The 24,162-nt window shown below is 42.9% G+C and overlaps 1 protein-coding gene across 2 annotated transcripts in view; it reads right to left on the bottom strand.

Moving 5' to 3' along the window:
• Positions 1 to 6,076: 6,076 nt before the first annotated feature.
• LOC106603686 (HIC ZBTB transcriptional repressor 2) overlaps positions 6,077 to 24,162 on the bottom strand; it is a 98,088-nt gene continuing 80,002 nt past the window's right edge. For both annotated transcript variants that reach the window (XM_045708259.1, XM_045708260.1), the window contains exon 2: positions 6,077 to 14,208. In XM_045708259.1, the coding sequence (XP_045564215.1) occupies positions 12,432 to 14,168 (1,737 nt within the window). In that variant the 5' untranslated portion in view covers positions 14,169 to 14,208 and the 3' untranslated portion in view covers positions 6,077 to 12,431. The remainder of the gene's footprint in view (positions 14,209 to 24,162) is intronic.

Genomic DNA, 24,162 nt, shown 5'->3' with positions numbered 1-24,162 from the left:
CGGACAATGTGGTTAGATTAACGAGAGTCTTGTCTTTAAAATGGTGTAAAATAGTCATATGTTTGAGAAATTGAAGTTCTAGCATTTTTGAGGTAATTGTATTTCACGCCACGCGATTCCACTAGCTGTTGACTAGGTGGGACGCAAGCATCCCACCTAGCCCAGGGAAGTTAAAGACAATACTGTGCAGCCGTCTTCATCGACCTGGCCAAGGCTTTCGACTGTCAATCACCGCATTCTTATCGGCAGACTCAACAGCCTTGGTTTCTCAAATGACTGCCTCGCCTGGTTCACCAACTACTTCTCAGATAGAGTTCAGTGTGTCAAATCGGAGGGCCTGTTGTCCGGACCTCTGGCAGTCTCTATAGGGGTGCCACAGGGTTCATTTCTCGGGCCGCCTTTTTTCTCTGTATACATCAATGATGTCGCTCTTGCTGCTGTTGATTCTCTGATCCACCTCTATGCAGACGACACCATTCTGTATAATTCTGGACCTTCTAAGGACACTGTGTTAAAAAAAACTCCAGACGAGCTTCAATGCCATACAACACTTCTTCCGTGGCCTCCAACTGCTCTTACAGTGGGGGAAAAAAGTATTTGATCCCCTGCTGATTTTGTACATCTGCCCACTGACAAAGAAAGGATCAGTCTATAATTGTAGTGGTAGGTATATTTGAACAGTGAGAGACAGAATAACAAAAATATCCAGAAAAACGCATGTCAAAAATGTTATAAAATGATTTGCATTTTAATGAGGGAAATAAGTATTTGACCCCCTCTCAATCAGAAAGATTTCTGCCTCCCAGGTGTCTTTTATATAGGTAACGAGCTGAGATTAGGAGCACACTCTTAAAGGGAGTGCTCCTAACCGCAGCTTGTTACCTCTAAAAAAGACACCTGTCCACAGAAGCAATCAATCAATCAGATTCCAAACTCTCCACCATGGCCAAGACCAAAGAGCTCTCCAAGGATGTCAGGGACAAGATTGTAGACCTACACAAGGCTGGAATGGGCTACAAGACCATCGCCAAGCAGCATGGTGAGAAGGTGACAACAGTTGGTGCGATTATTCACAAATGGAAGAAACACAAAAGAACTGTCAATCTCCCTCGGCCTGGGGCTCCATGCAAGATCTCACCTCGTGGAGTTGCAATGATCATGAGAACTGTGAGGAATCAGCCCAGAACTGCACGGGAGGATCTTGTCAATGATCTCAAGGCAGCTGGGACCATAGTCACCAAGAAAACAATTGGTAACACACTACGCCGTGAAGGACTGAAATCCTGCAGCGCCCGCAAGGTCCCCCTGCTCAAGAATACATATACAGGCCCGTCTGAAGTCTGCCAATGAACATCTGAATGACTCAGAGGACAACTGGGTGAAAGTGTTGTGGTCAGATGAGACCAAAATGGAGCTCTTTGACATCAACTCAACTCGCCGTGTTTGGAGGAGGAGGAATGCTGCCTATGACCCCAAGAACACCATCTCCACCGTCAAACATGGAGGTGGAAACATTATGCTTTGGGGGTGTTTTTCTGCTAAGGGGACAGGACAACTTCACTGCATCAAAGGGACGATGGACGGGGCCATGTACTGTCAAATCTTGGGTGAAAACCTCCTTCCCTCAGCCAGGGCATTGAAATTGGGTCGTGGATGGGTATTCCAGGATGACAATGACCCAAAACACACGGTTAAGGCAACAAAGGAGTATCAAAAGAAGAAGCACATTAAGGTCCCGGAGTGGCCTAGCCAGTCTCCAGACCTTAATCCCAAAGAAAATCTGTGGAGGGAGTTGAAGGTTCGAGTTGCCAATCGTCAGCCTCGAAACCTTAATGACTTGGAGAAGATCTGCAAAGAGGAGTGGGACAAAATCCGTCCTGAGATGTGTGCAAACCTGGTGGCCAACTACAAGAAACGTCTGACCTCTGTGATTGCCAACAAGGGTTTTGCCACCAAGTACTAAGTCATGTTTTGCAGAGGGGTCAAATACTTATTTCCCTCATTAAAATGCAAATCATTTTATCACATTTTTGACGTATGTTTTCTGGATGTTTTTGTTGTTATTCTATCTCTCACTGTTCAAATAAACCTACTATTAAAATTATAGACTGATAATTTCTTTGTAAGTGGGCAAATGTACAAAATCAGCAGGGGATCAAATACTTTTTCCCCCCACTGTAAATGCAAGTAAAACTAAATGCATGCTCTTCAACCGATCGTTGCCCGCACCCCTCCCGCCCGTCCAGCATCACTACTCTGGATGGTTCTGACTTAGTATATGTGGACAACTACAAATACCTAGGTGTCTGGTTAGACTGTAAACCCTCCTTCCAGACTCACATTAAGCATCTCCAATCCAAAATTAAATCTAGAATCGGCTTCCTATTTCGAAACAAAGCATCCTTCACTCATCCTGCCAAACATACCCTAAAACTGACTATCCAACCGATCCTTGACTTCGGCAATGTCATTTACAAAATAGCCTCCAACACTCTACTCAGCAAATTGGATGTAGTCTATCACAGTGCCATCCGTTTTGTCACTAAGCCCATATACTACCCACCACTGCGACCTGTATGCTCTCGTTGCATGGCCCTCGCTTCATATTCATTGCCAAACCCACTGGCTCCAGGTCATCTATAAGTTTTGCTAGGTAAAGCCCTGCCTTATGTAAGCTCACTGGTCACCATAGAAGCACCCACCCATAGCACCCGCTCCAGCAGGTATATTTCACTGGTCATCCCCAAAGCCAACTCCTCGTTTGGCCGCCTTTCCTTCCAGTTCGCTGCTGCCAGTGGCTGGAACGAATTAAACAAATTACTGAAGCTAGAGTCTTATATCTCCCTCACTAAACTTAAGCATCAGCTGTCATAGCAGCTTACCGATCAATGCATCTGTACACAGCTCATCTGTAAATAGCCCACCCAGTCAGCATGCCAACTGCATGCTCCCTCAAAACTTCAGACATCTGTGGCATTGCGTTGTGTGACAAAACAGCAAATTTTAGAGTGGCCTTTTGTAGTCCCCAGCACAAGGTGCTGTTTAATCAGCGTATTGATATGTCACACCTGTCAGGTGGATGGATTATCTTGGCAAAGGAGAAATGCTCACTAACAGGGATGTAAACAAATTTGTGCCCCAAAAAATTTAGAAATACGCATTTTGTGCATATGGAACATTTCTGGGATCTTTTACTTCAGGAAGTCAGCAGATGCAGGTTGCATACAAAAGACACCTATTGACTAACTGGAATGTTATCCCAGCCTGAATTATGCTTGGGATGCTCCAGTAGTGGAATGGTTGTTTGTCTGGTCGTGAAGGAGAGTCTGTGAAAGGGCTATCACAAACAGACCTGCCTTTAGATCCTTCCAGACTTCATTTTGGATGTTAATTGGCCTCCTGACATGTGGCAGTCTAGTTCCATGGTGTCTCTGTCTCTAGTAACTGCCTGAGGGGAGGACTGACGGCTGAGTGGGCTTATCAAGGACAGTTCTGGGAGATTCAGGATGGCATTGACATTGGAGAGGTACAATTCCTCTGACATGTGAAGGCCCACTAAGTTGATGGCATTTATTGTCAATGAGTGTCAAGTTGTGTTGGTTCATTGTAGTGAACACCTGCCTTATGCACTTGTCATGTGTGGTTGCATCCTACCCATACACCATAACTGTCACCAAGTCAATATATACAGCAACTTCAGGGCAGACAGCCAGGATAGTGGACATTGTCTGGAAGAAGCAATGTGCCAGCTCAACCCGAACAGGATAAGAATGTTCATCACAAATGAAGGTCATGTTGGATTCAGGCAGACATATTGTACTAGCAATGAATCAAAGCTCACTTCTAAATGATAAGGAGGTTACTTAAGAGCTCAACCTTAGAGAAGCAAGTTGTAGAGCTATGGAGAAGGTGTCAGAGCCCAGGATTGGATTATTTTTCCTTTCTTTGGAGCCTCCCAGTTGCCTCATTGAGACTCAAAAAGGCTTGTGACTTGGAATACTTGGTGTTTCCATGCCAAGCAGTCTGTTGAGTTTTTATACGGGCTATACAAAGGTGTTTCAGTGTATATGGTCGGCATATTGGATTCCAGAAATCTGAAAAAAATGTCTAATTTAAAACCTGTACATATACAGGTGAATAAACCACCATTTAATGGTAATGTGGCAGCCATATTAGATGCCATATTGGATTTGGAGTCAAACCTGAGGGAGGGCCGAACATAATTGCAAGGGGGGCTAAACATATCAAATCCACTGGAGATTACAATAGCCACAACATCATCAACAACAAAACATTTGTAACTGTATGCAGGACCAATGAGAGCTTATTTGACTTGGGAAGTTGTCTATTGAACAGCTACCAAAAAGTGAAGTTTACATAACAGTGAACTTTAACACTTTTTCTCAAAGCAACTGTTTTGATTATGCAAAGGTTGTTGATTCTGCTCTTCACAGGTCCTCACTATCAGCCCTAGCTATGGAAACACAATTTCCCTAGTATAACACAAGGGTGTATACACTAGTGTAGCAATGGTGTTATAGTCAAAAAGCAGCATAAGTGTAGTGTTGAACAGCCATCCATCTCCTTATCCACCCAGGGCAGCCATCTCTCTCACATTCCCCAGTCTGGCAGCTCCTCTGTAGGCCTTCCCAGACGAGCACAGGCAAGCCCTGACCCACCTGGGCAGGGCATGGAAATTCCACTAATTCCCACAGCTTCCTCCTAATGGGAACACTGGTGAGACACGTTGAAGATTAGGTTGCCCTGTTTCCCCCAAACACTGATACTGAGTCAGTTATTTTTAGATGCCTCTATTGGTCATGTTCAGAATTGGAGGTAGGGCATACTGATCCTAGACCTGCACTTCAGCCAAACTCAATGAAAAACATTTAGAGTTTGGTGCTTTTCGCGGTTTTCAGAAATCGTCTTGAAAATTGGGAACATGACTCAAAATGAAAAGCCTGGGATCCAAACGTGCGCACACTTGCCATGCAGAGGATAATTTGTGTATAAGCCTTGAGTGCCCGACCACCCCCTCCCCACACCCATTCCACTTCACACACATTGTGTTAGCTTGGTGCTGGTGCTGGGGGGGGCAAAATAGAGGGCTGGAGGCTGGGAGGACAGTGCAGGGGTATTGACAGAGTCATTGTTCCTCCCTGACCCCATTCAGGGTTATTTAGCATATGACACCTCCAGGGGCACCACATTACAAATGGCACATATACAACAGCCGTAAAAGTGCCAGCTCCCTCCTCTCCTCTTTTATTAAAAGAGGGAAGAAAAAAAATAAAGAGGATGAAGGAGAGATGAAAAAAGAAAGAGCTGAAAAAATTAAGGTAGGAGAACAAGGGGGAGGAAGAAGGGAAAGTGGGATAGAGAGAGTGAAACAAAAGACGTGAGAGCCAAAGCCAGAAAGGAAGACATGAAAGTCTGGAAGGGACAGAAAGAGTAGAAGAGAAGAGAGTATTTGACTTCAGTGAATGGCCTGAGATACATACGCGTACACATATATACACATTATTTTTCACCATGCAGGCAGTCAAGAGCATGTGCCACACCTTTTCCATCAACCTACCACTGGCTTTATCTGATAGACCAGCCAATAGCCCTCAGCTATGACAGCCACACCCTGCCTGGGAAGTATAATGTGTGTGTGTGTACGGAGATAGGCCAGGTATACATACTGCAGCAGCTTCCATTGCAAACTAGGTCTTTATGTGCCACTTATTCTTAACTGACATGGAGACGTCATAACTGTCATAGATGTAGGTCATTTCAACATTCTCTCCATGTCAGATAGACAAAAGCAATAATGGGGCTTTCAGAAATGGCTCCTAGTGAACACACACATACACACAGGTTCTTCCACTGCACACAAACCTCAAACCCTGAGGCAACGATCATTTTCAAGGTAAACAGAAAGATTTACATATACTGTATAGGACATATCCATCACTTGTTTAGTCCATACTTCACAGATATGTGCGTGCATACACGTGCACAAAAATACATACACACACATACACACAAGCCCACAGACAACAACAGTTAAAGACAGACGACAACAACAGGGTTGGCTTTTCGATCAAGCTTTTAATGAAAAGATCATAAAATAACAGTTTATTTTTCACACCACTGTATATTAAGACTGCAAGGTTGTGAGTGCTGAGGTCAGCTGTATTACACTTTTATGACACTGAGTTAGCGAGCCCCATCGCCGTAGCGACAGCTCTGACCTGAATACGAGCTCTCAGAGGAGTGGAGAGAAGGGCTCAGCCTGGGTGCTGCCGCTAGCAAGAGGAGGTCATGGCATTAGGCCGTGTGTGTGTGTGTGTGTGTAAACAAGTGTAGAAGAGTGTGTGTATGTGTGTGTATAAGGGGGGAGGGAATGTTAGCCCTCAATTATTCATAGTCAAAGACCCTACATGTCCATTCCAGAACCTGTGAGCCCCTCGATCCTGATACATTATTGAACAGCGGCTATTCATGGATCCGAGAGAAGCTTGATATACCTGCTTCACGGACAACTTCTTTAATCAAGTTTTCAAGTACTAGTTTAGCAGCTAATAATGTCTTTCCATCAACATGGAGTCATTTGACAAGACTAACAAACACTATTTCAAAAATAAGTGATATTTTGGTTACAACTGGACGGTAAAAAAAAAAAAAACGAGTAAAAAATACATTTGCATCTGCAGAAATGCTGAGATGTAAATGGCAAGTAAACACAGAGTTGAGGTAATACTTTTTTTGTCCCTGGAGGTAAATACTGATGTCGAATATGTGGAACACACTGGAGTCACAGATATATGGGGAGAAATCACGATCACTAGCTTCGTTAGCCGCAGAGTCATGGAAGCTAAGGATGGGGTCAAAGGGTGGTTGGTGTAGGGTGAGCTACATTGTGGGTATAGCGAGTGGTAGTAAAGCTTAGCGGTTAAAGATACACCTTGGCTTTAGAACACACTGTGGTGTGCCAGACGCCATTTCAAAACTAGCTTTGGTTGAGTTTGATTAAGTAAATTGGAGCTACTCCGTAGACACAGCACAGACCAGACCTGGTGAATAGACAGGGGACAACAACAACAGGGAGAAAAAAGGTGAAACTAGACAATCGCATGGGTGTAACTACAGTAATACAAAGAGAGGTAACTCGGACAAGCTTTGAGTAGGGAAAACATCATGGTTTGAATTCCCAGAACTTTGTATAATGTTTCTTAAAGCTTTGTAACACTGCATAATGATATAATATTTTTGAAACGCACAGAAACACTACAATGATGAGGTAAGAGAAAGAGTAAACTGCAATTAATGTGAACCGATATGAGCGCGCCTGGACCTTCCGAGGGGCTTTAAAAAAGCAGCCCTAATACCCCCTCACTCTACAGAATTGTCAGAGACACAAACAAATAAAAAAGTCCAAGAGAAATGATAAGTGGCGAGTGGTTTAAGACAAAAAAAATGTACATCATAGAGATGACTCTATCGTTTGGAGAAAGAAAGGGGTGAGGTTGATGAGGAGGAATAGATTTTCTAAATGGCAGTGGCTTGGCAACACCCAGGCAGAGGATGTTTGTGAAGAGATACAATATATGGCCCACAGATGAGCCATGATGCCCGACAGACATCGACAGAGGTACACAGAGGGTTAAAGTTAATCGTTTAAACCCCTATGTCCAGCCAAACAGTGAGTAACTCCTCTTGACACCCAAAACATGTTGTTTGTTTTAGCTGAGAGAGAAGATACAAAAATGCCAGAGAACGTCGTTGTCATTTTGACATAAAAATGTATCTGTTCACCCCAAAAAAGTCTACAACTTCACAGATTGTGGTTGATGGCTATGTTTTGTCTCATTTTTGTTTCTCCGCTTGAAATCCTCAAAATAAAATACAACCAAAAAGGGTCCTGCCTGAACCTCAGTCTCACACACTGAGAAAAGTCTTAGTGGAGGCAAATGCAGGACCAGAGAAATAAATACATTCATCACTGACAACAATAGACATTTGATTAAAAAAAGAACACTGTCAATAAGTGTTTGCACCAACTTTGTATGAGGCAAGGCCAGCCATAAGATTGTGTTGCTTTTACAAATAGGCAGAACACAGGCAGCTAAGAAATCATCATCATCCTTTCCAAACATCAAATAAGCAGAAGCATCAAGAACATTCACAGTTAAAGGAAAGATTCACTCATTTGGAATGTTATATCATATTTGTGCATCTCTGAGAAATGTTCTATGTATTTACAGGGTCATTTAATGTGTATCGGACCTATTCGCCGTTCAAGTTTTGCATCATATGATGAAAAACGATTCATACCGGCAGTATTTCTACCTGCTTGAACAGTGAATAGCTCAGATACACATTAAACATGAAATGACCTCGGGAATCGATAGAATATCGGTCAGAGGTACACAAATACAATATAACATTGAAAATTGATTCATCTTTCCTAGCAAATAGACCTGCTCACATGCAATTAACAAATCCCAGTCACTATAGTTTTCAATCATGTTTTTAAAGTCCCTAGGTACAGTAAAGCTGCATTTACACAGGTACCCCAATTCTAATAATTTTCCCACTAATTTGTCTTTTGACCAATCAGATCAGCTCTTTTGCCAATAATTGGGCCAAAAAAACTGAATTGGGCTCCCTGTGTAAACGCAGCCTAAGAGAGTTCTAACGTCATCCCAGCCCTTCCGCAACAGCAACACCCCCCCCCCCTAACCCCTGTCCCATCCATCCCATCCCCCCAGTCCCATCTTCTGAAGATGGTTCATAGGGCAGGGGGACAAGGTCACCCCAAAGCCAGATGGCAGAGGGGGGCGATGCACCCCTAAAACTGCAACCCCCTCCCCAATTTAAATATGAAGTAGTCTGCCGCAGGGTTGACGCTGATGCTGAAGCTTTTGTTTTGGCAGCAAAACCTCTGTGGAAAAAGCAAAAAACACATACAACCACACCTCTGACTGGCCGAGCCTCAACTGAGGTCTGTAAAACTGTAAAAGTTTATGTAAACAATGAGATAAATACATATGTATCATTTTTTTTTTGCCACACACTGTTCCATAATCATTCAAATGTGCTTTGGTTTAAAAAATAGTTCGTGGATTTGGGTATGAGCTTTTTTTTAGGTCTTAGTTCTTTGTACAACTTTGCGACTATTTCGAAAGATATTATGATCCTAACTAAAAAGTCGACTTTTGTATTGAGCTGCCCTGCCTTTTGTTAAGGCTCTTTGTGTTAGTTGAAAAAGTACCCCCCATTTTTTAAAATCTTTTAAATATGAAACTAGTGTTTTGGTTTTCCCATGAGTAAAATACAGAGAAATTGATACAATACTATGTCTTACAAATGTAGCTGAGAGTCCTACATTCATAGATGCAGAACAATCCCTGAAGTATTTGAGTAGTAGTAGTAATAGTAGTAGTAGTATCGCAGTTTAAGTTAATATTTTTTTGTTTTCGCCAAACTAATAAACGCTAGTTCGGCTGCAGCTGCAAAGAATTTGCAGAGATGGCTAGAGATCTTGCTGTACAAAAAGACCTTTTGAGCATCACAAACATTATGCTGTACTGCTTAAGTGCTGACAAGAACAATAGCGTCTGAAGGCAATGCATCGTGGACTCCATAATAAGTAAGAAGAGGTCACAGGAAAAAATTCATTACATGATGGATTTCAGGTCGGAGGGTGGGTGGTGGTGGTGGTGGTGGGGGTTAAAAATACACACGTACCATGCATTCACTCAGCAGTAACTGCTTTTACCTCGGCGTGAACAGCAAAACATTTTTTTTAAAGTAACATCTCAGAGTCCAAGACGCAGTTACCTTGAAACGATAACGATGCTTGTATGACTGCAGCAGCCTCCCTGTATGATGACAAAACATTTCACAGACCAACCATGAGGATGAAGGAGGAATAGAAATAAAAAAGATAGGTAAAACCAAAATAATAGAGGAATGCCTATACCAAAAACTTGCACTGAAGGTTTCTCTTCCCCATAATTTACCATAAGAGTCGGGACACACCGGACAAGCTAAGACAGACAGCTTGGGTTTCAGTGGAGAATGATTACAGTAGAGGGACATGCATCCCTCTTGTAGAGTGTTTATAATTTGTAGTACTATGCTAATAAATAAATATTCAATAAGAATGGCCCATATGGGAGGCAACTGGGAGTACAAAAAAAAGTACTAAAATGTATGCACTCACTACTGTAATTCGCTCTGGATAAGAGCACTGCTAAATGACTAAAATTTACATTTTCATAACCATGCGGTATGAGTGAATACAATTGAGAGAAGAATTGAGCTGTCCAGTGCATCCTTGCCTCTCCCTTCCAATACAAGCTTTCACAAGTCTGGCTCAATAAACTAACAAGCAAACTTAGAACTTCACATAAAAAATGTCATTATTATAATTTCTATCATTTTTTCTTCTTTTTTTGGTCTGAACAGAACACATAAAATGTAATCAAGTCCTGCTTTTAGGTCAGGGAATATAAAGTGATGAGAAGGACCCTTGTTACAAATAAAAATAAAGTTCAGGGAACATTGTAAACTCTACAGTTACTTTACATGTAAAGTTTATGTTAACACCAGCCCACCAATCAGCACAAGCTTTCCTTGCAAACCACACAGAAACTCAAGAGTCTCAAGAGTCATTGGTCAATAGTCCAACACAACTGTGGGTTTCAATTGTCTGGACCTAGAATACAATTCTTAAATTGTTTTTTCATACAGTAAAAAGACAAATCAAAAGTGAAATAGTTAAGTATGCTATATATCTTAAGTACATCTTTTTTTTAAACTTTGGTTATGAACTTGTCTAGCAAAATGTGTTAGTCAGCTCCGTTCGCCTTAACATTCATTAGATCTTTGGAACACTGTGCATCTAAATTCACTAACCACTATTTGCAAGAAAATACAGTACATTGTGAGGTGGGGGCCTGTTCATTGAGAAGAGCACCCGGAAAGCTATCTTTATGACAAGAAGTAAAAAAAAAAAAAGACAGTTAAAATAATGTTAACATGTAAAAATCTAAAATGCATGAAAAACCTGTGTTGAGAGATGGGCAGCTTAAAGCAGGTTAAAGCATTAGGGGAAAAGTTACTATCTACACACTTTATACAATTAATTACATTTAGTAACTTTCAACTAATCAATGTAGAGTTCGTAAGAGTAATCAGAGGTAGCGAGTTCACAAGCCTATCAAAATAAGCTTTTCTTTTTTGTAAGGGGAGGAGAGCTATACTGACAAAACATAAACGTACCCACCAAACGAGAAGTTCAGCCTACACCGACCCCCCTCCCTCCCGTCTCTTCCCTGTTCAACTAACTTCCCCACCCTCACCCCATATCCCCCTTCCCCAAGAAGAAACATCCGAAGACCTTCCAGTTTAAACATTCACAGAAACATTACAAGTTCTTTGAGTAAAACAAGTACCTCCATTTAGTTTTTTTGTATCCCAGGATGAGCTTTCGTGGGCAAAATGACTAACCCCACCTCCCCTCTTTCTCTTTCTCAGAGACCAGCTGTAGAGTGGAGACCATAAGGTGAGTGTGTATCTGGAGTAAATTAAATTGAGCCCCTCATCTGGAAACTCAGACATCAAACTTTTAGGTAAAGCATGGATATGACCAACAACATCCCTCCACCCTAATGCAGACATCCCCATTATCTCCAGTTCACTCACATTAGCATTGGACATATACAGTAGCTGCTGTTTGGTTACAACAAAAACACATTCTTTGAAATTATTGCCTGTAGTGTACATCATTGACAGAGTAAATAATATTAGACCTGTCTAAATTAAAAGGAGGAATGGCGTAGTTGTTTGACCAATGAGGTTGGAGTATAGAGGAAACCCTGAATACCCCCAGAAGGGATCAGTTTGAAAAAGTCAAAGGCCTAAATACTACCAAGTAAAGGTGTTGAGGGTGTATTAGGACTGAGAGGCATGAGGTGGGCCTGAGGTTACAGCAGTACCCCATTCACATTTACAAGATATAAGAGAGACAACCACCGGTCCATGCCCTCACACCCACCATAGGTGACTCCAGAGAGAGGGGCGGAAGGGGAGGTACACTGCCCGTCTAGACTTCTAGAGGTGGTGGACAAGCTGGGGTTGTTTTCCATGACCATCCTGCCACATGCTGACTCTGGACAACCACTACACACATTAAGCCAGGTGGTTGTGTATAGAAATCTATGTTTACGTGTGTGTGTGTGTGTGTGTGTGTGTGTGTGTGTGTGTGTGTGTGTGTGTGTGTGTGTGTGTGTGTGTGTGTGTGTGTGTGTGTGTGTGTGTGTGTGTGTGTGTGTGTGTGAGAGAGAGAGTGTGTACCTGTGTTTCTGCATGAGTGTGCATTTGTTTGGTTGTGAGGTGGGGAAAAAATGAAAAAGCATTCTTTGGCTTGATGTGTTTTAGGAGGGTGAGGTGTGCATTCTCAGGTGGCTGATGAGGTTGCGTTGCTGGGTGAACTTTCCACCGCACAGCTGGCATTCGTACGGCTTCTCTCCCGAGTGGACACGCATGTGCTCCGTCAGCCGGTACTGGCGTGTGAAGCGCATACCACACTCATCGCATGCAAACGGTTTCAGGCCCAGGTGGCTCCGCATGTGGCGCGTCATAGTGCCTCTCTGGGTGAACATCTTCCCACAGATGTTACATGGGAAGGGTCGGGTCAGCCAGTGGCTCTTCTCGTGCTGTCTCAGGGTCGCCGGGTCTTTGTAGCTCTTACTGCATACGGTGCATTTGAAGGGCCGTGGCTCGGAGATGCCGAATGTGGTGGGAGCCACGGGGGCCGAGAGGTCCTCAGCCTCTTCCTCTTTCACAAAGGCCCCTACCTCCTCTTTGATGTAGAGCTCGTCCTCTGTGTGCGTCTCCACATGGGCATTGAGCTGCTCCGAGCTGGGAAAGCCCTTCCCACAGGGGATGCACACATACAAGTTGTCCCCAAATGCTGGCTCAAACCCTTCCTGCCGGTACACATAGTTGGCGCTGTGGTGCCCTCCTCCTCCACTCTCTCCATCACTATGCCCGCTCTGGTCACTGTGCTCCTGCCCATTCTGCCCTACTTCCTCCTCCTCTTTACACTGGAAGGACTGGTCTGAGGGAAAGCTGCACCTGCTGTCCCCGCCTACGCCACTGGATGAGCAGCCCTCTTTAGGTCCCATGATCACACCATTGACCAGGGGCGGGTCATGATCCTCAGCCTTCAGGCCAGAGGCCTCTCTCTTGGGCCACTCCTTCTTGCGGGCTACCTGGCGGGAGCTCTTGCGGGGCGGGGGAGCGTCTGGATGGGCCTGACTGTCTTCAGGGGCTTTGGGGGTGGGTATGAGCTCCATGGGCTCTGGGCCGGTGGTGTCCAGACTGGGCAGAGTGGTGGTGGAATCATCCAGTGAGGCACTGTTGGTTGTGGATACTGAGGCAGATTGAGGGGAGCCCTGGGAGTTGCTGTGAGGGCTGAGTGCGTCTGTTGTGGTGCCTGCCGATGGAGGGCTCTTCTTGGACAGGTCCAGCCCGAGATCTGTCTCCCTGCCGCTCAAACCATTACTGAGGTTTCCATTACTACCACTCCCGCAGGTCCCATTCTTCCCAGCGGTGCTCCCGATGAACATCTCATCATCCGAGAGCTTGTCCCGGAGGCCGTCATCGGGCTGGTCTGCGTCGGAGGGGGCGAGGATGTAGTGGTTGTGGGAGGCGGTGAGGGTGGAGGATGAGAGGCGCTCGTTGTTGTGGCGCAGTCGGCTGAGGGGACCCGAGGTAGAGAGTTTACCCGGCAGAGGCTTGCCACCGCTTCGCTTGAGCTTCTTCCTGCACAGCGCGGCGAGGTCATGGAGCTGGAGGTAGCTGGCTGCGGTCAAGAGGGCACTGTAGTTCTGCTCACTACTCTGGTCCAATGAGGACAGAAGCTTCCCCGTGTAGATGAAGTCCAGGACTTGTCGGAAAACAGAGGGATTCACCATCTCTGTGTCCAGGTTGATGAGGTTGTCGTGGAGAACCAGGGACTTGAAGTAGATACTGCTGGCTGCTAGGATGTTCTTGTGGGCTCGGAACAGAGCGTTCTCCACCACGATGATGACGTCACACAGGAAGCCCTTAGCCCTCTGCTGGTTGAGTTGCAGTAGTATTTGTTTGGCATGATTTGGCAGTTCCATTTCCACCTTCCTTTTCTCTCTCTTCCTACACAAGCAACACCTGAAGTAGAGAGAGAGAGAGAGAGAGAGAGAGAGAGAGAGAGGCGTGTTAGTGTTATCAAAAATAGGCCTAAGACCAGGGAGGTTTTCCAATGCCAAAGAAACAGAACAAAAAAAGCACACATGGAATATCCCTTTGAGCATGGTAAAGTTATCAATTACACTTTGGATGGTGTATAAATAGACCCAGTCGCTACAAAGATACAGGCGTCCTTCATAACTCAGTTGCCGGAGAGGAATGGTCCCTTTAAAATAGTTACAGAGTTTAATGGCGGTAATAGGAGAAAACTGAGGATGGATCAACAACATTGTAGTTACTCAACAATAATAGCCTAAATGACAGAGAGAAAAGAAGGAAGCCTGTACAGAATAAAACAATTCCAAAACGCATCCTGTTTGCAACAAGGCACATACTGAAAAAAATGTGGCAAAGGAATTAACTTTTTATCCTGAATACAAAGTGTTATGTTTAGGGCAAATCTAATACAACACATTACTGAGTACCACTCTCCATATTTTCATAGTGGTGACTGCATCTTGTTATGGGTGTTGCTTGTAATCTTTAAGGACTGGGGAGTTTTTCATGATAAACAATAAAAGGAATGAAGCTAAGCACAGGCAAAATCCTAGAGGAAAACCTGGTTGAGTTTGCTTTCCACCAGACACTGGGAGATTAATTCACCTTTCAGCAGGACAATAACCTTAAAGACAAGGCCAAATCTACACTGGAGTTACTTACCAAGAATACAGTGAATGTCCCTGAGTAGCCAAGTTACAGTTTTGACTTAAATCTACTTGAAAACGGCAAGACATGAAAATGATTGTCAAGCAATGATCAACAACCAATTTGACAGAGCTGGAAGAATGTTTTAAAGAATATCGGGTAAATGTTGCACAATCCAGGCGTGGAAATCTCTTAGAGACTTAACCAGAAAAGGCTAAAGGTGCTTCTACGCATGTTCTGATTTAACCCTTTGACGCGTACAAGAACATGGGTGTGATCATTCTACAGTGGTCCCTGCAGCGTCTACTCAAACGGCTGTGATTAGATTACTTTATTACACCAATAGAAAATACACTTAGCAACAGAATTTGGGGAATGAACAGAGTACATCTTCTGGACCCAAAATGTATTAAATACGTAAATGAAAAAATAAAACCTTTACCATTACAAATGTAGACAGAGGACAGAAAAAAAAGCCGACACCTGATATAATTTCGGATGCCATTAAGGCGTACATTATAAAAACATATTACATTATAAAATCCATGTACACTAACAACAAAATGGCAGTGCAGAATGCCTCGTGAAAAAGGGTAGACATTTATGTCCCCAAAACATGTCCAAATAATAGCACATTTACGCTGATCTGCTCACTCGTGGGCAACAACATTCAAACTGGATAATAACTCAAAACAACTTGTAAGGCTAGAGATTTTTATAGATGACCACTACCAATGCAGTAAAAAAAAATATGGCAGAGAATAAACACAGAAAGAATGAAGAACCGAACTCTAAAAGAAAACGAAGACTTTTCGATTGACACGGATTACCTATTTTCTCCACCCTGTACAGTAAGCGTGGAAACCGAACTGCTAAAATCTATAAATTATAATTTAGGCATGCTTGAGTTAGACCTTAAAGATAAGATGAAGGTAAGCCTTGAAATGAGTGATGAGAAAGCCGCGACACAGGAAAAATAAACAATAAAGCTGAAGGGTACAGTCAATGTAATCGACACTGACGTTAATGAACTTAACTTCTATGGGCTACGTGGGACGCTAGCTGCGGGACACAGCCAGTGAAATATCAGGGCGGCAAATTCAAAACAACAAAATGTCATAATTCAAATTTCTCAAACATACAACTATTTTACACCATTTTAAAGATACACCTGTCCTTAATCCAACCACATTGTCCGATTTCAAAAAGGCTTTACGGCGAAAGCATAAAGTTAGATTATGTTAGGACAGTGCCAACACAAGAAAAACCACACAGCCATTTTCCAAGCAGGAGAAGGTTCACAAAAACCAGAAATACAGCTAAAATAGAGCACCAACCTTTGACGATCTTCATCAGATGACACTCCTAGGACTCAATGTTACACAATACATGTATGTTTTGTTCGATAAAGTTCATATTTATATCCAAAAACCCCATTTTACATTGGCGGGTGATGTTCAGAAAATATTTGGCCTCCAATACTGCCGGTGAATTAGCACAACAATTTACAAAAATACTCATCATAAACGTTGATAAAATATTAAACTGTTATTCAAAGAATTATAGATGAACATCTCCTTTATGCAACCGCTGTGACGACAGATTTAAAAAAAAGCTTCACGGGGAAAGCACACTTTGCAATAATCTGAGTACGGCGCTCAGAAAAAGACATCAAGCAATACAGATACCCGCCATTTTGGAGTCATCTAAAATCATAAATAGCATTAGAAATATTCACTTACCTTTGATGATCTTCATCAGAAGGCACTTCCAGGTATCCCAGGTCCACAATAAATGTTGTTTTGTTCGAAAACGTCCATAATTTATGTCCAAATACCTCCTTGTTGTTTGCGCGTTCAGTAAGCTACTCCAAATCTAGGAAGCGCGCCGAAAATGTCAAGACAAAAAGTTATATTTATGTTCGTTGAAACATGTCAAACATTGTAAAGCATCAATCTTTAGGGCCTTTTTAACGTAAAACTTCAGTAATATTCCAACCGGACGATTCCAATGTCTTGAAAAACGTTATGGAACACAGCTACCCCTCACGTGAACGCGCTACCCCTCACGTGACTGCAAAAGCCTGAAACACTTTCTAAAGACTGTTGACATCTAGTGGAAGCCTTAGGAAGTGCAAATTGAACCCTACGTCACTGTATACTGAATAGGCCCAGTCTTGAAAAACTACAATCCACTTCCTGGTAGGATTCTTTTCTCAGGTTTTTGCCTGCCATATGAGTTCTGTTATACGCACAGACATCATTCAAACAGTTTTAAAAACTTCAGAGTGTTTTCTATCAAATCTGCTAATGATATGCATATCCTACGTTCTGAGCCCGAGTAATAGGCAATTTAATTTGGGCACCAAACTACTCAATACTGCCCCCGGGCCCAGAAAGGTTAAAGGAGAGAACAAGTTGTTAAGAGAATACCTATTTGATATACAGACTAGATCAATGCAAAAAAAATCTGGTGCTTTCCAGAATTAAAGAGGATGAAGATCCAGAGAGAGTGGTGAAAGTATTCATGGTTAAAGCACTACAGATTCCAGGCGACACTGTTGACCAAATTAAACTTGAATGCATACATTGTTTTGGACAGAGAGGACAGCGATACGAGTGCCCAATCATTGACACATTTGCATCCTTTAACCTGTTAGGGCTAGGGGGCAGTATTGACACGGCTGGATAAAAAACATACCCGATTTAATCTGGTTACCACTCCTACCCAGTAACTAGAATATGCATATACTTATTACATATGGATAGAAAACACCCTAAAGTTTCTAAAACTGTTTGAATGGTGTCTGTGAGTATAACAGAACTCAAATGGCAGGTAGAAACCTGAGAGATTCCTTTACAGGAAGTGGCCTGTCTGACCATTTCTTGAACTTCTTTTCCATCTCTATCTTTTACTAAGGATCTCTGCTCTAACGTGACACTTCCCACGTCTTCCATAGGCTCTCAGAGCCCGGGAAAAAACAGAATGTCGTCATTCCAGCCCCAGGCTGAAACACATTATCGCCTTTCTCAAGTGGCCGATCAAGGGACTCTGGGCTTATGCGCGTGACCCGACCGCCCCCGCCTTTGTGATTTTTTCCTCTGTTTGCCAAAAAGGAGATTCCCTGTCGGAATATTATCGCTTTTCTACGAGAAAAATGGCGTAAAAATTGATTTTAAACAGCGGTTGACATGCTTCGAAGTACGGTAATGTAATATTTAGAATTTTATTGTCACGAATTGCGCCATGCGCGCGACACTTCTTTACCATTTCGGATAGTGTCTGGAACGCACGAACAAAACGCCGCTATTCGGATATAACGATGGATTATTTTGGACCAAACCAACATTTGTTATTGAAGTAGCAGTCCTGGGAGTGCATTCTGACGAAGACAACAAAAGGTAATCAAACTTTTATAATAGTAAATATGATTATGGTGAGTGCTAAACTTGCAGGGTGTCTAAATAGCGAGCCCGTGATGCCTGGGCTATGTACTTAGAATATTGCAAAATGTGCTTTCACCAAAAAGCTATTTTAAAATCGGACATATCGAGTGCATAGAGGAGGTCTGTATCTATAATTCTTAAAATAATTGTTATGCTTTTTGTGAACGTTTATCGTGAGTAATTTGGTAAAATGTTAGCGAATTCCCCGGAAGTTTGCGGGGGGTATGCTAGTTCTAAACGTCACATGCTAATGTAAAAAGCTGGTTTTTGATATAAATATGAACTTGATTGAACAAAACATGCATGTATTGTATAACATAATGTCCTAGGGTTGTCATCTGATGAAGATCATCAAAGGTGAGTGCTGCATTTAGCTGTCTTCTGGGTTTTGGTGACATTATATGCTGGCTTGAAAAATGGGTGTCTGATTATTTCTGGCTTGGTACTCTGCTGACATAATCTAATGTTTTGCTTTCGTTGTAAAGCCTTTTTGAAATCGGACAGTGTGGTTAGATTAACGAGAGTCTTGTCTTTAAATAGCTGTAAAATAGTCATATGTTTGAGAAATTGAAGTAATAGGATTTTTAAGGTTTTGAAAATCGCGCCACAGGCTGCAAGTGGCTGTTACGTAGGTGGGACGCAAGCGTCCCACCTAGCCCATAGAGGTTAACTTGTTTAGGATAGGGGGCAGTATTTTCACGGCCGGATAAAAACGTTCCCGATTTAATCTGGTTATTACTCCTGCCCAAAACCTAGAACATGCATATAATTATTGGCTTTGGATAGAAAACACCCTAAAGTTTCTAAAACTGTTTGAATGGTGTCTGTGAGTATAACAGAACTCATATGGCAGGCCAAAATCTGAGAAGATTCTATATGGGAAGTGCCCTGTCTGACCATTTCTTGTCCTTCTATAGCCTCTTTATCGAAAATACAGGATCTCTGCTGTAACGTGACATTTTCTAAGGCTCCCATAGGCTCTCAGAAGGCGCCACAATGTGGAATGATAACTCTGCAGTCCCTGGGCGAAAAACAGTAGGGGTTTTGGAAAGTGGTCGTTCTGAGCACAATGACACTGGTGCGCGCGTGCATGTGACGACTCCATTTTACTTCTTTCAGTGTTAAAACGGATACAACGTCTCCCGGTTGGAATATTATCGCTATTTTACGAGAACAATCGCATAAAAATTGATTTTAAACAGCGTTTGACATGCTTCGAAGTACGGTAATGGAATATTTAGAATTTTTTTGTCACGATACGCGCCGGCGCGAATTACATTTTCAGATTAAAATACAAATATATAGTTTGTTTATTTTTGTCCTATCATGATGGAACGGTGCCAACCCCATATCCTAGACACCGATCTGAGCGACCTACCTATTAAGGAGAAGTTTGTTTTATAGGTCTACTGCAAGTAGTCTACGCATCCATGACAGAAAGGTGAACGTGGTCAGGACCCACAAAGCAGCACCGCCTGCCTGGCAAGGTTGGTCCAAAAGCCAAAGCCCCCAGATGGGTGAGCATAATATACAAGGATTTTCTCAAAGCTGCTAATGAGAACCTTGATGACCTCGTACCTAGCCGGTAGGAGTTCCGGTGGAGTATCCCACCCAGGTAGTGGCAGTGCTGGTAACACTGGCTGCAGTAACCCATGGGGAGGAGGTCACACTCTGACAATCAGAGAGGGGGCATATCATATTATTGTGGCCCTGGCAGCACAGAATAATCAAACGGTCTGACTGCACAGAGGTCTTGGGAAGATGGGTCTCAATGGGGGACCAGCGTGTGTGGGTGTTAGGGTGAAGAGGGTTATCGGAGCTCCATCAGCTAGTACTAGATATTGGTTAATCAAATCTTCACATTCCTGCTCAATTTGGTAATTTGGCATGCCTTCTTAACCTCTCTAGGGTCGGTGGGACGAAATCGTCCCACCTACGTAACAGCCAGTGGAATCCTGTGGCGCGTTACTCAAATACCTTAGAAATGCTATTACTTCAATTTCTCAAACATATGACTATTTTACAGCATTTTAAAGACAAGACTCTCGTTAATCTAACCACACTGTCCGATTTCAAAAAGGCTTTACAACGAAAGCAAAACATTAGATTATGTCAGCAGAGTACCCAGCCAGAAATAATCAGACACCCATTTTTCAAGCTAGCATATAATTTCAAATAAACCCAGAAGACAGCTAAATGCAGCACTAACCTTTGATGATCTTCATCAGATGACAACCCTAGGACATTATGTTATACAATACATGCATGTTTTGTTCAATCAAGTTCATATTTATATCAAAAACCAGCTTTTTACATTAGCATGTGACGTTCAGAACTAGCATACAGCAAACTTCCGGTGAATTTACAAAAAATTTACTAAATTACTCATGATAAACGTTCACAAAAAGCATAACAATTATTTTAAGAATTATAGATACAGAACTCCTCTATGCACTCGATATGTCCGATTTTAAAATAGCTTTTCGGTGAAAGCACATTTTGCAATATTCTCAGTAGATAGCCCGGCATCACAGGGCTAGCTATTTAGACACCCAGCAAGTTTAGCACTCACCAAAGTCCAATTTACTATAAGAAAAATGTTATTACCTTTGGTGTTCTTCGTCAGAATGCACTCCCAGGACTTCTACTTCAATAACAAATGTTGGTTTGGTTCAAAATAATCCATAGTTATATCTAAATAGCGGCGTTTTGTTCGTGCGTTCAAGACACTATCCGAATGGTAAAGAAGGGTGACGAGCACGATGCATTTCGTGACAAAAAAATTGTAAATATTCCATTACCGTACTTCGAAGCATGTCAACCGCTGTTTAAAATCTATTTTTATGCCATTTTTCTCGTAAAAAAGCGATAATATTCCGACCGGGAATCTGCGTTTAGGTAAAAAGACGAAAGAAAATAAAGCATGGCGCGACTCGTGCACGCGCCTAAGCCCATTGTCCTCTGATCGGCCACTTGCCAAAGGTGATAATGTTTTTCAGTCAGGGGCTGGAATTACATCATTCAGCTTTTTCCCGGGCTCTGAGAGCATATGGGAGCCGTAGGAAGTGTCACGTTACAGCAAAGATCCTCAGTCTTCAATAAACAGAGACAAGAAGCTCAAGGAATGGTCAGAGAGGGCACTTCCTGTAAGGAATCTTCTCAGGTTTTTGCCTGCCATATGAGTTCTGTTATACTCACAGACACCATTCAAACAGTTTTAGAAACTTTAGGGTGTTTTCTATCCAAAGCCAATAATTATATGCATATTCTAGTTTCTGGGCAGTAGTAATAACCAGATTAAATCGGGTAGGTTTTTTATCCGGCCTTGTGTAAATACTGCCCCCTACCCCCAACAGGTTAAACAGCCAAAATATACGCATTCACACAACAAGTCTTCTCTTGACTTGGGCTCGGGGACGGAACAACTGTTGGAAATTTAAGCTTGTGCTTGTGCGTGCATGTGTGTGTGTCAGGGGTGGGGTGAGTGAGCGTATGCATCCCACATATGTTGAGAAAATGTAGAATTCCTACTACCGGACATTGTTATGGGTAACAATCCCTTGTAGAAGTGCTTATATTATTACACATATTATCTGTCAATTCTGGGAATAAATGAAGATATGCAAGAGTTTTTATGTATATACAGTGTCTTTGTTACTTTACAGCCTTATTATAAAATTGATTAAAAAAAAATCCTCATCAATCTACACACAATAACCCATAATGACAAAGCAAAAACAGCTTTTTAGATATTTTTGCTAATTTATTAAAACATAAACTGAAATATCACATTTACATACAGTACCAGTCAAAAGTTTGGACATACCAACTCATTCAAGGGATTTACTTTATTTTTACTATTTTCTACAATAATAGTGATGACATCAAAACTATGAAATAACACACATGGAATCATGGAGTAATCAAAATATACACTGCTCAAAAAAATAAAGGGAACACTTAAACAACACAATGTAACTCCAAGTCAATCAAACTTCTGTGAAATCAAACTGTCCACTTAGGAAGCAACACTGATTGACAATAAATTTCACATGCTGTTGTGCAAATGGAATAGACAACAGGTGGAAATTATAGGCAATTAGCAAGACACACCCAATAAAGGAGTGGTTCTGCAGGTGGTGACCACAGACCACTTCTCAGTTCCTATGCTTCCTGGCTGATGTTTTGGTCACTTTTGAATGCTGGCGGTGCTTTCACTATAGTGGTAGCATGAGACGGAGTCTACAACCCACACAAGTGGCTCAGGTAGTGCAGGTCATCCAGGATGGCACATCAATGCGAGCTGTGGCAAGAAGGTTTGCTGTGTCTGTCAGCGTAGTGTCCAGAGCATGGAGGCGCTACCAGGAAACAGGCCAGTACATCAGGAGACGTGGAGGAGGCCGTAGGAGGGCAACAACCCAGCAGCAGGACTGCTACCTCCGCCTTTGTGCAAGGAGGAGCAGGAGGAGCACTGCCAGAGCCCTGCAAAATGACCTCCAGCAGGCCACAAATGTGCATGTGTCTGCTCAAACGGTCAGAAACAGACTCCATGAGGGTGGTATGAGGGCCCGACGTCCACAGGTGGGGGTTGTGCTTACAGCCCAACACCGTGCAGGACGTTTGGCATTTGCCAGAGAACACCAAGATTGGCAAATTCGCCACTGGTGCCCTGTGCTCTTCACAGATGAAAGCAGGTTCACACTGAGCACATGTGACAGACGTGACAGAGTCTGGAGACGCCGTGTAGAACGTTCTGCTGCCTGCAACATCCTCCAACATGACCTGTTTGGAGGTGGGTCAGTCATGGTGTGGGGTGGCATTTCTTTGGGGGGCCGCACAGCCCTCCATGTGCTCGCCAGAGGTAGCCCGACTGCCATTAGGTACCGAGATGAGATCCTCAGACCCCTTGTGAGACCATATGCTGGTGCGGTTGGCCCTGGGTTCCTCCTAATGCAAGACAATGCTAGACCTCATGTGGCTGGAGTGTGTCAGCAGTTCCTGCAAGAGGAAGGCATTGATGCTATGGACTGGCCCGCCCGTTCCCCAGACCTGAATCCAATTGAGCACATCTGGGACATCATGTCTCGCTCCATCCACCAATGCCACGTTGCACCACAGACTGTCCAGGAGTTGGCGGATGCTTTAGTCCAGGTCTGGGAGGAGATCCCTCAGGAGACCATCTGCCACCTCATCAGGAGCATGCCCAGGCGTTGTAGGGAGGTCATACAGGCATGTGGAGGCCACACACACTACTGAGCCTCATTTTGACTTGTTTTAAGGACATTACATCAAAGTTGGATCAGCCTGTAGTGTGGTTTTCCACTTTAATTTTGAGTGTGAATCCAAATCCAGACCTCCATGGGTTGATAAATTGGATTTCCATTGATTATTTTTGTGTGATTTTGTTGTCAGCACATTCAACTATGTAAAGAAAAAAGTATTTAATAAGATTATTTCATTCATTCAGATCTAGGATGTGTTATTTTAGTGTTCCCTTTATTTTTTTGAGCAGTGTATTTTACATTTGAGATTCTTCAAATTAACCACCCTTTGCCTTGATGACAGCTTTGCACACTCGGGGCATTCTCTCAACCAGGTTCATGAGGTAGTCACCTGGAATGCATTTCAATTACCAGGTGTGCCATGTTAAAAGTTAATTTGTGGAATTTCCTTCCTTCTTAATGCGTTTGAGCCAATCAGTTGTGTTTTGACAAGGAAGGGGTGGTATACAGAAGATAGCCCTATTTAGTAAAAGTCCATAATATGGCAAGAACAGCTCAAATAA

The sequence above is a fragment of the Salmo salar genome, chromosome ssa26 (genome assembly GCF_905237065.1).
Source record: "Salmo salar chromosome ssa26, Ssal_v3.1, whole genome shotgun sequence".
Taxonomy (NCBI): Eukaryota; Metazoa; Chordata; class Actinopteri; order Salmoniformes; family Salmonidae; genus Salmo; species Salmo salar.
The sequence above is the reverse complement of the archived record's forward strand: the minus strand, read 5'-3'. Positions and strand labels throughout refer to the sequence as shown.